Raw genomic sequence first — 12,119 nt, forward strand, 5'->3', positions numbered from 1 at the left:
TGTCAGTTTGGAAGGCAAACCAGGGGTGGCATAATACATGCTACAGCCACTGGTAGGCCTAGGGTGCACCTATACCCTGGGTACCCATGGTACACTATACAGGGGCTCACAAGGGTGACCCAGTAACCAATCTGGCATGTACCTAAAGTACATGGTATCAATTTAGAGAGAGGACAGCTGAGCTGTGGGCCTGTTTAGCAGGTCCACAGCCCCACTAAAGTCGAAAAACCAGAGAATCACAGCAACAAGTAGGGGTAACCATAGGAAGCAGACCCTACTCTCCTACAAAGAATATTAAGTGGTTACAATATTGTTACCAGAATATTACGGACCAACTATCAACAAGAAAGCATGTATAGATTTTCTATACCTATCCTCACACCTTGTTGGTATATAAATATTCAAGGTATGTAGATGTAGTGTAAAGAATAGTAAAACTATACCGCCCTCTGTGCCCTTACATCCTCGATGTTTTGGTTTCCGATATGTTGCTGTTGATATGGTCATATTACTTTTACGACATTCCAGACTACAACCATGTACATTACAGATGCATGCATATGGAAATACGAAAAATGAATAAGTGATCTCAAGGAAAGGGCAACAGCGCTTGTGAAGTAATGTAGACGAGCAAGTCACAAGCGTGTGAGCCAAGAGACACGCTCCACATACAAGAGAAGCACCTTTCCATTATTGTTACTGCAATTCATACACTCTTCAGGTTAGATGGAACAGGGGTGAATGACTGTGGGTGGGGCACATGGCACTTGGATGTGCAGAATGTACGGCCCCTGGAATCTCCTACAATAAATATGTGCATGATTGTGTGGCTGAGAGCGCATTTGCACTCATAGCCTGGAGCTTAAAGGGGTGTTAAGTGCCAAAAGAGAGGCAAACATTTACCTGGAACATCTCTGGGTACTGCCCCAACTGCTGAAAATGTAGGGGTGGCAAAGAGGAGGCTAGTCACACGGGTAGTGGTGGTGCTGGTTGGAAACTACTGCCCCATTTGTAAAAAAAAAAAAAAAAGTGCTCAAAGTTTTAAGATATGCCTGCTCCAGTACTGCCAAATCTCGAGGTTTTATCTTCTTGATTTCAACTCATGTTTCTTTGTTCCACTCACTTGCTCTTTGAACTTTGCTGCCTGCTGTAGTAAGGACGCCGTGAAGGTCCGCGCAAGAAAGATTTCTGCATTGCAGTCTGCTGCCTCCCTGACGAGGACTCGCTGGTGGGAGCGAGCTCTGCAATCGGCAGAGCTAGTCTAGCGCTCCCGGCTAGAGACCCGAGGGTAGAGGCTTGGCCGGAACAACAGCAGCCAGCCGGGGGACTGCGAGGACCAGCAATCTCCACGTTGCTCAGCTGGTTCCTCTTCCCCCGGCGGCCACGCCCACAGACACGCCCACCGCCGACCGTCTTAAAACCTTTCGTGACACCCGCTCCACGGGCGCCACTCACTTGCTCTTTGAACTTTGCTGCCTGCTGTAGTAAGGACGCCGTGAAGGTCCGCGCAAGAAAGATTTCTGCATTGCAGTCTGCTGCCTCCCCTGACGAGGACTCGCTGGTGGGAGCGAGCTCTGCAATCGGCAGAGCTAGTCTAGCACTCCCGGCTAGAGACCCGAGGGTAGAGGCTTGTCCGGAACAACAGCAGCCAGCCGGGGGACTGCGAGGACCAGCAATCTCCACGTTGCTCAGCTGGTTCCTCTTCCCCCGGCGGCTACGCCCACGGACACGCCCACCGCCGACAAGTACTTAATCACCATCATTCCATCCGCGACGCGGGACGCGCGCGGGGCGGAGATCGGGGCGAAGAGCGGGCCGTTTGAGGCCGTTCGAGTACGTGAGAGTCCGGTCCGACCCACACCTCTAAGCCTCACAATACGGATATTCGCACACAGGTATCTACCATCTCTCCGAAGCCTGCTATAATCTACTATTGCCAACTAAAGATTCCCCAACAACCCATCAATTGAAAATGAACATGAGATCAAGTAAGCAAAACGGGATAGGAGAAAAACTGTTAGGTCCAATGGATGACTTTCTTTCTAAAGCAAACACATTCATTGATCAAAGCATAAGTCTGATTGAGGGGAGAGTATCAACTGAACTTGCAATTGCAAGGCGATCCTCAATGGGACTACTAGCAACTGCAAGAACCCCAGATACACAGTCAGCCCCTACACAAACAACAGTGGCTACAAACAGACTTAGCCTCCCAAATAATGTAGATCTTTCAGCCTCGCAACTCTCCGTAACATTTTCAGAAAGCGAGTTAGAAAAAACTCCCGAAATCTTGCCTGATCCTACCCCGGAAGAAGTAAGGCAAGCGAGAGGGAGGAGGGAGGGAGCCATAAAGAAAAGGAAGGATAGGGAAAAGCTGGACAACACTAAAAACACTAAAGTGACCGATCACATAGATCGGATTGGCACTGCAAATCGGGCAGCACTATCACACCACACTGCTGCCCCAAGTAACAATGTAATAACTATCCATCAGCCACCACAGAACCTCCAAGATATTTCCATCTTAGAATCCTCAGTCCCATAAATAATGGGCAAGGAAAGAGATTCATCAAGACTAATCAAGGAGATAGCTTCCCTCCTAGATTCCTAGATTCGCCCATTAGAGACCAGACTCAGTAATATTGAGGCCCAACTAACAAAAATCTCTGGTTGCCCTAAGCCAACACCTTCACAGGGACCGCCAACAGCGGGCCCAAACACCTCGACCACTTTGCCTACACACAAGAAATCTGTAACTTTACCTGCCCAGCCGCCCAAACAGCAACCCATAGTAAAAGCCCCTACAGTACCAAAGCCTTCTACTGTACAGAAACCCACCCCTAAGGTTCTGACCATTCCCCCACAAATTAATACCTTACCTAATACATCCGTAGTAAATACGCCAACCGCAAACACGCCGGCCCCCAAAACTCCTGCCACTAAAAAGACAAATCCCTCAAATAACAAAGGAGCCCCGAGAGGGACTATAGAACACAGGCTCCCCTTAAACATGCCACCTGAGGCATGCCCATACGTGGTAGTAATGACGGGGGTCCCCGAACTAACAGGAGAGGGGACGGAACCCAACTGGTCATTGAAGAACAAAGTCCAGTACTGGCTGAACACAAATCGACCCGTTCCGCCAACCTGGAAAAGCAGAATAACATCAGTCTGCAGGACCTCGTGGGTGGGGCATAGGAAAAAAACTGTTCGGGGAGATTGTATAGTGATCACTTTCGAGGATCCCAATATAGTTGAGTATATCTGTTCTTGGGAACATAATAACACCGCTGGGGGGATTGCTACAAGATCCCTGTCCTATTTTTACCCAAAAAGATATAATAATAACTATACAAATGAGATTGATAATATCTGGCGAAAACTAATTCCACAGCCATGGGAACTAGATGTCGCCGGCCCAAAACTATTTCAGCGACACAGTGACCCTGATAACTCTTGGTGGTCAGTAAATCAGAACTACCAACAAAAGGAAGCCCCGTGGCAGACTATGGGCCCACAAAACAGACTTAGAAATTGGGACCAGTGGGAGAGACCGCTCTATCAACCATATAGACCCACCTATAGAGACACCACGTATGGGCAAAACTGGCCAGGCATACCGACCATGAATCGGTTTAGTTGCCTGGAAATGGTCGATTGACCAAGAGCCAAATCCCCGGAGCCCCTACATATAACCCCGGCCACATCCAATCTTATCCCAGCCCCATTAGAAACCAAAAAGGCAGATTCAGAAAAAGAAACCCCACAGCTCCCGGTGATCTTTTGGAACGTGGCAGGCCTCCGAAACAAAATAGAGGATGGTTCGGCCGCCGGTTTTTTGGAAGATGCTAAAATCATATGCTTACAAGAAACCTGGGCCACGACGCCCCTACATCTTGTAGGATACAAGACATATACATCCCCCGCCCTTCCAAGTAGCTCAGGTAGATCTAAAGGGGGGCTGGTAACCTATATAGCAAACACAATTTCTGATATGAAGGTTTCAAAGGTAGATCTATTACCAAATTTCCAGTTGCTCACCCTCACAACTGGGAAAAAACTCTTTATCACGATAATCAACTTATACATAACTTAGATGACGATAATTTCATTAACTCCCTCTCTCTAATTCAAGAAAAAATAACCCAACATTGGCACCCAAATGAGGGAACGGGAAATGCCCATATAATTTGGGGAGGAGACTTCAACCTACACCCCTGCCCGAACAACCATACCTGTGGATTGGTGGACGAACACGAGAACCCACTCGTCCACTTTATCCATTCAAGAGCGGGGCTAGCTATGAATAAGACACTTTCAGACCTGGATCTGCAAATAATAAACCCCACTCTATATCCAGACAATAAACTAGAACCTACCTATCGAGGAAGGGGGCATGAGACCACTGTTGACTATGTAATTGTTACAGAAGGCCTTAAAGAGCAAATTAATAACTTTAAAATCCTGGAAAATACCCTCAGCGACCACTCTGCTTTAAGCCTGAATCTACAAATGAATCAACCAAGATCATTGATGGCAACAATAGCAAACACCCTATCACAAAACAGGCTCGAACTGGGCAAAAATAACGGATATACTATAAAATGGGAAAAAGTGGACCCCAATAATCTCACTAACACGTTAGTAAAGTCCGTTTATAGCAATATTTTGATTTGCCTTGACTCACATGCAGAACCAAAGCAAATCCTGGAAAACTTCGCGACAATACTAGAACAAGTCAAAAAACTGTTAACTAAATCATTCAATCAAAGTAAATCAAGCACTACAGGTTGGTTCAACCACGACTGTACCAAGGCACAGACCAACCTGAGAAAAGCACTTGGAAATTCAAATAGAGATAAGTCAAAGATTCAAGATCTTCGGCGGGAGTACAATAACGCCAGAAAGGCAAGGAAAAAGGAGCTGAAACAGTCCTTGTGGAACGCCCTGCACAAAAGTGAACTCTTGAAAGATAGCCAGGCATTCTGGAGAATTGTTAAGTCGCCCCTGCTAACGGACTCCAACATCCCAAAGATAGACGTGGCCATTGATGACGAATCTTGGGTGAACCACTTTTCAAAAATTTTTGCACTAACATCAATAACAGAGGAACACCATTTTAACCTCCAACCTGTAGTATATCCAATACCAATAGATTTTGAACTACAGGACGTTGAAATGGCGCTATCATTGAGCAAGAGTGGTAAAGCACCCGGTCCCGACGGGGTCCCAGTTGATCTATTTAAACAGCTTCCTGATCTCTGGGCACCAATACTCACACGAGTATGCACAGCAGCAGCGAAACTTGGCCTACTGGAGTCGTGGTCATGTTCCATCATGGTCCCTATCTTCAAGAAAGGGGACCGTCAAGACACGAAGTGTTATCGACCAATATCGCTGCTTGACTCCCTGGGCAAAGTAGTGGGCAGAGTTGTTCTAGAAAAACTACAGCAATGGGCAAAAGACAAAAAAACCCTCTCTGATTTGCAGTTTGGATTTAGAGAGGGCTTTGGAACAGTCGAACAGGCCCTAAATCTAAGTTTGCTAGCGTCAAAATACATCCATGCTAAATCAGGGTCCATATACATGGTATACGTGGATTTGTCCTACGCGTTTGACTGCGTGTCACACGCGAAGCTCTGGTCACTGCTGAGCTCATTAGGGGTAGACCCTCCTCTCTTGGATTTTCTGAGGGAGCTGTACGGTGAAGCCTCGGCAAGAGTGAGATATGGGACAAAAGGAGAGCTGACTGCACCATTTAGGGTAGAGCGGGGAGTAAAGCAAGGCTGCGTCCTGGCCCCCTTCCTCTTCTCTCTGTACACCAACGGTCTAGAAGAGACCATGTTGAGGGGGGGGCAGGACTTGCCCAGAGTGAAACATCGCCCGATCCCCGCTCTGCTCTATGCGGATGACGCAGTTATTTTAGCACGTACCCCTATCGAACTCCAGAAATCCCTATCTAAATACGCGGACTTTATGGGTGCTTTGGACTTGCATATCAACGTTAAAAAAACTTTTGTCATGGTAGCGGGTGGACAACGAAAAGCCACTAAGTCTATCTTTTTGAAAAACCAAAAAATTGAAAAGACCTCGCAATACCCATACTTGGGCATCATGATCGATGACAGCCTAAACTGGAAAGCAGCGGTTGAGGCTAGGAGACACCTCTTCAAACGAGCAATTTTGGCGCTGATGAACTTCTCCAATAAACTTGGAAAAAGACCACCAGTAGAACTGTTACAGATTTATGCCGCAAAATGCCAAGCCATTGCACTATACGGTGCAGGGATTTGGGGTCATACAGCTATTGGTTCACTCCAAAAAGAAGAACATATCTTCATGAGATTCCTTTTGTCAACCCCAAAAGGCACTTCCACCTATGCCTCACACATGGAACTGGGAATCCCATATATCGAATATTTAATAAAGATCCAACCACTTTTACTTTGGAGGCGCGTCTGGCTGTCGGAAAGTAATAGCCTGACTAAAAATATTTTAATGGACACCATGGAACTGGACCATGTACAGAAAATAGTATGGCTCTCCTATGTCAGACATTTCTTTTCCGACTTAGGATTACAAAAGTACTATCATACTCCAGAAAAACTGAAAGAAATATCCAAGAAAGAACTGAAACAAATCGCGCTGAGCCATCTAGAGTCCCTGAGATTAACTTTGCTGGCAACCAAAAAATCTGTCATTCATGCAAATATGACACAGCAGTCCCCGAAAATCCAGTTATACTTGACCTTGGAACTCACAACATATGACAAATGCTCCTAACAAGGTTCAGATTGAATCTTTTTCATAGACTAGTGACATTTCCCGAAAAAAACAATTGGAACATACACATGGACCCGTGCCCATGTGATGATCTGTCCCAACAGTCTACCATTCATACAATTTTATTCTGCAAGTTCTTCCACACCCATCGAAAAATTTGGCTAATTCCTTTATTATAAAGATGGGGCCACAGACAATGCCGTCCAGCCATGCTAGCACTTCAGACTTTGGACTCCGAATGCACTTGTTACCACGTACTGAATTTTTTAAAGTGTATCATGAGGCATAGAAATAACCTGTGAAATAGAGGAAAAAAAACAAAAGGTTACTACTGCCCTTTACCAATTTTTTCCACAGTATTCGCTCGTATGCTTTTTAAAAAAAAAGACTTTCGTATAATAACTGCATTTTAAAAAAAACAATTTTTTCGTGTATTTTGTATGTTATGATAACGTTTATGGTTTTGCACTGCCAAAAAACCGAATAAAGATTATTATTATTATTATTATTGTTCCACCACTACCACTACCCACACTGCCTATTTATTTATCTCACTCTTGCACGTTCTTTCTTTTGCTTTCTCCTTTTGTTGCTGTTTTATTACATTTCTCTTCCTCTTTCTTCCACTCTTTTTAGTGTTTCTCTCTCTTGCTCTGGGTTAAAGGCTGATGATTAAAAATAAGTCCTGGTTTCCCAAAATGCCAATCAATGCCCATTGACTGAAACTACTGGTACAAATTAGGCACTGTGAACCCATATCAGAGAGGTCTTCTGTAGGTTTGTGCGAAGATGCTTAATCTTTTCTCACATACCACACATAATTCTCAAAAGAGGTACACGCACACGAGAGTGGCTGTCCACCTAACCATCAGGATACTCACGATGCTGTTCAATGCGACATCCTCATGTTCACTATCTCTTTGCGAGTAGAAATGATCTTTTATACCTTGCCCCAGGGAATGTCCTCCAGGTTATATAAATTGCCTGGTGAACATTGCTAGAACAGCACAGGCAGACACATCCAGTGATACAGTTCAGGCAAGACATTTCTGCTCGAACCAATTCTCCCTTAAGAAAAGGCTATGCAGTGGGTGGAGGTGTAAGGACAACAAGAAATTATCCCCCAGATGCATCAAGCATCCATTTTGCGATTCCTTATTAGAGAAAAATAAGGAATCGCTAATAAGGAATAGAAAAATGCTATGCAAGAAGAAATCACTTTAAAAATTGCGATTTCTTAAAATTCCTTAATTGCGACTCGCAAATTGTGAGTTGCAATTAAGGAATACCTCCCCATTCATTCCTATGGGCCTCTGAATGGGAAGACATTCTCAATTTGCGAATCGCAATTAGCGAATCGCAAAATGAGAATGCGATTTCAAGGGTGCAGGGGTGTCCAAAGGGCACCCTGTTGCACCCCTGAAATTGATCTGTGCACATATGTTGCGCACACACATGCCCTTAGGGCATGTGTGTGCACAACATGAAACTTTAAGAAATGCACTTTAGTGCATTTTTCAAAGTTTTTGCAAATTACCATGAAGTTGAACTTCATGGTAATTTGTGAGCCTTATTAGCGAAATCGCTATTATTTAAACTTTAATGCATTGCATTTAAGGAATCTCAATTTGAGATTCCTTAAATGCAAGTAATCGCAATTTAGCAAATTCTTAGTTTGCGATTTTTGCATCCCAAATGCAAAAATACCAGTCGCAAAGGGGCAGATTCTGAGAATCTGCCCCTTTGCGAGCGGATTTATGCTTGATGCATCTGGGCCTGTGTGTGCTATGGTAGCCCAATAATTGCGCGGTTTACTCGGGATTATGCTTGCCGGTTAAAATACTTAAGGGACTAGTCTTTTAGTAACACTGAACAGGGTGCCATGGAAACCGGTGACTAGCTCCATAAAGGCGGGCAGTAAAATGTTGTCGGACCCTTTAACTCTGGACCTGATTCACAAAGGTAAACTTCTGCGTTTGTTTTTCAGTATTGACCAAACTGCAATTTTTTTTACTAACTTTACGACTGTGGAGATTCCGCAGTCAGGGCGGAGAACTAAACACATAAAAAGATAGGACATCATACATAAGTGGTTTCCCAGGGCAACCCGACGCCTGACGATTAAAGATTTTTAGGTCTTTGTATCAGCTTGCTATCTTTATCACCATTATAAATAAAGTTAGGGGGATGATTTTACAGTTTGGGGGAAGGGTTCTCTGTCGCGGTGGTCTTCCCCAAACTCAAGGTCTGCTTGTCTGATGTAGAGGCTGGTGGACTGAAAGAAGTCAAAGACGAAGCCTAATCTGGCTCCATTGCCAGCATACTCCTTCGACAGCTCAACAGAGTACAGGCCATCAGATGTTAGAAATCCAACTACCCGCCCAATTACTTTTTTTTGGTGTTCATTACTGCAGGAAAATGGGACAATAAACATAAACAAGGCCCACACACCATGGGGCAAAACTCCCATGGTGTGGGGGTCATTTGTTTTTCATTTCCTAAAAACAAATTTCCTATTTGGGAGTATGATGTTGAAAAATGAAAAGTAGTGTAAAAGTTCGACATGCGGCTGTCTTTTTTGACAGCGAGGTCAGTCAAACTTTTAAAAAATTGACAGGAAGTACTGTGACATCGGTTCCTATCAATGTTAAAAGTTATCCACAAGGGGGGCAAGCAATTCTAGATTAGTGGGCAAAAGACCCTTGGGGCGGCAAGCACAATCTCGTCCCCCATCCCAACAAGTACCCACCATCTGCCAAAGATTAAATTAGTCCCTTAGTTTTCAACACATTTCACATTTTTCTGAATGTATTGTACATCATAGCTGTTATGTAACCTCACCATTGTTGAGAGTTAGTTAATAAAACAGATTTACACATACATATACTTACAAACACTTATTTCTACCTAATTGAAATCAGTACTGCTGTCGCCAACCTCTTAAGGATGAGAGACAGATTAGTGATTGCAGCGTTTGGTACAGAAAACTTCTCAATTTGAAATATAAAATATATGGCACCCTACTCTACTGAGCTATCTCATGAAATTCACACTCCTTACATGACAATATTTAAAAGCCGGGACTCACCACCTTCATATTCTGTAAATCCCCAGACGTAGACCGGCCCTGTTGAAATTTGCAATATTGCATGTCCCACTTTCCTGTTCTTTCGTAGCTACCGGAGGTCCGTATGGAATGGTGTCTAGTACTCACTTGGGAAAATTCTGACAAACTCATCTCGTGCAAAGACTGGTAGAGTGTCAGTTGCGGTCCATGGAAATGTGAGGAAAGCTCTTGCTGGGATCTAAATTGTACCATTGGACCTGAAACGAGTGCGAAGATAACAGATTATTCAACTGGAATAGCACTGTAAAAACACTTATGATATGGACTTCCAGTTGAAATTTTGAATAAAATATAGTGTCAAACTGTTTACAACTTCTCACCAAGCAAGGGAATCCTGCAAGCAAAGTGAAAGCACCCCAGAGGGTGCAAATTTAATTGATTTAGAGATCTGCCAATAAGTGGAATCAATACAAAATAAACAGTTACCTTCTGAAGTGCTTTTTCTGTTGGAACCTTATCTACCTTGATTCCTAATCTAAACTTTTCTGCATATGCCCATCCAGTGCTAGATGGCATTGCTGAAAATCAGCATTACGAACAAGATCTGTTCCTTTGAGAGAAGACCAGGCGGAATAGGGAAACGACCCTCCCAGGAGGTAAAAGTTTTTAGAGATTTAGCATTTTCCATAGCACTTTTCACTGGCACTAAAATGTCACAAGCTTCTACTGTCAGTTCACTACACGGTGTGGCATCAAGCTGCACAATAGAACGTTGATCAACCCTACAATAATGTTTTTTAGAGTTTAAAACGGTATTTCAAGTCACTTTAAGGCTAAGAATACAATTTGATGATGGTGGTGCATGCAGACACCTTTTAGCTTCTTTGGAACCTCCTTAAAAGACTAGTGAGAGTTAGTGAGATTGTACTAATACGTTGTTCTTCAGAGCGGCTCAACATCTTATTGAGTTGGGATTCATTACATGTACGGACCCACAGATTGTTCCACATATTTAATTAAAAAGAGTTTTCTTCCTTCACTGACTGACAGGAACCCTGCTGGCCTCACTAGGCCAGTTTTAGGTGATCTTCAGATCCTGGTACATAGTGACCGCAAAGGTTCATCCTTTAGGTAGCTAGCTAGGGGCACCTTTGAATATGTAAGTATGGATAAGTTACTTACCTGTAATCCTAGTTCTCTTCCAGGGGTATCTTCATCAAAGTCATAAGCACTGAATATTCCCGCCCATGTGCGGGACCCCGGAAACAATATAAAAATATATATGTAAAAACACATATCTCGTTCCAAATATATGTAAATACATATATAATTTTTCTCACACCAATGCAGCTCCAAAACCAAGGCTATACAATGTAAACACTTGTATATGTACAGCAATTAGAAAGGAAACAAAAACACATTAGGTCAAATAGTCATTGAACTTTGTGTTTTAATGAGTAAAAACACCCATAAATTCTGCAAATTGCTCATAAAAGACATTGTCAGCCATAAGCTGCATTGAAAAGTGAATAATACAGAAACTGAAAGCATTTTCAGTTAAAAACTGGCACCGTGCCTTTAAGGCAGCCATGACCCCTGGCTTCCCATCATGCCTCAGGTGTGACAGTTAGGTCCGTTGTTCTTTGCATAACCCTGAAGTCAGGGCTAAACTACAAGTCAGAAACGTGCATCTCTCAATTACCGGGGGAGGAGGGCGGTGTGCTTATGACTTTGATGAGGATACCCCTGGAAGAGAACTAGGATTACAGGTAAGTAACTAATCCTTCTCTTCCAGGGGATCCTCTTCAATAGTCATAAGAACTGAATAGAATAGCAAGCCCATCAACCACCTGCAGGTAAATGAGAAGTAGATGACCCAACTTAAAAAGACCAATCACAACAGCCCGAATTAGCTGTTAAACAGATTCCTCAAGGAGGCCTGGCCTACCTGGGTATCTGCTCTCGTGTCAGAATCAAGACAGTAATGTCTGGTAAATGTATGGACGGACCTCCAGGTCGCCGTCTTACAAATCTCAGACATGGGCACATTAGTGGGGAAAGCCGCAGTCGCAGCTTTCCCTCTGGTGGAATGAGATCTGGGAGAAACCCCCCAAGGGCTTCTGCGCCAGCTGCTAAGCAAGTTTAATACATGAAATGATCCATCTTGAGATAGAACGCTTCGAAGCAGCATGACCTGTTCTGATCGATCCATAGTTAACAAAGAGATGATCAGAGTGACGAATAACCTTAGACCTATCTAGATAGAACT

The 12,119-nt window shown here is 43.8% G+C and overlaps 1 protein-coding gene across 1 annotated transcript in view; it reads right to left on the reverse strand.

Annotated features, from left to right (window-relative positions):
- Nucleotides 1-12,119, reverse strand: part of ARHGAP9 (Rho GTPase activating protein 9) — a 580,228-nt gene that overhangs the window by 560,108 nt on the left and 8,001 nt on the right. The window contains exon 2 of the mRNA XM_086966621.1: nucleotides 9,872-10,107. Within this exon, the coding sequence (XP_086822747.1) occupies nucleotides 9,872-10,107 (236 nt within the window). The remainder of the gene's footprint in view (nucleotides 1-9,871; nucleotides 10,108-12,119) is intronic.

Source organism: Lissotriton vulgaris, chromosome 1_1 (assembly GCF_964263255.1).
Source record: "Lissotriton vulgaris chromosome 1_1, aLisVul1.2, whole genome shotgun sequence".
Taxonomy (NCBI): Eukaryota; Metazoa; Chordata; class Amphibia; order Caudata; family Salamandridae; genus Lissotriton; species Lissotriton vulgaris.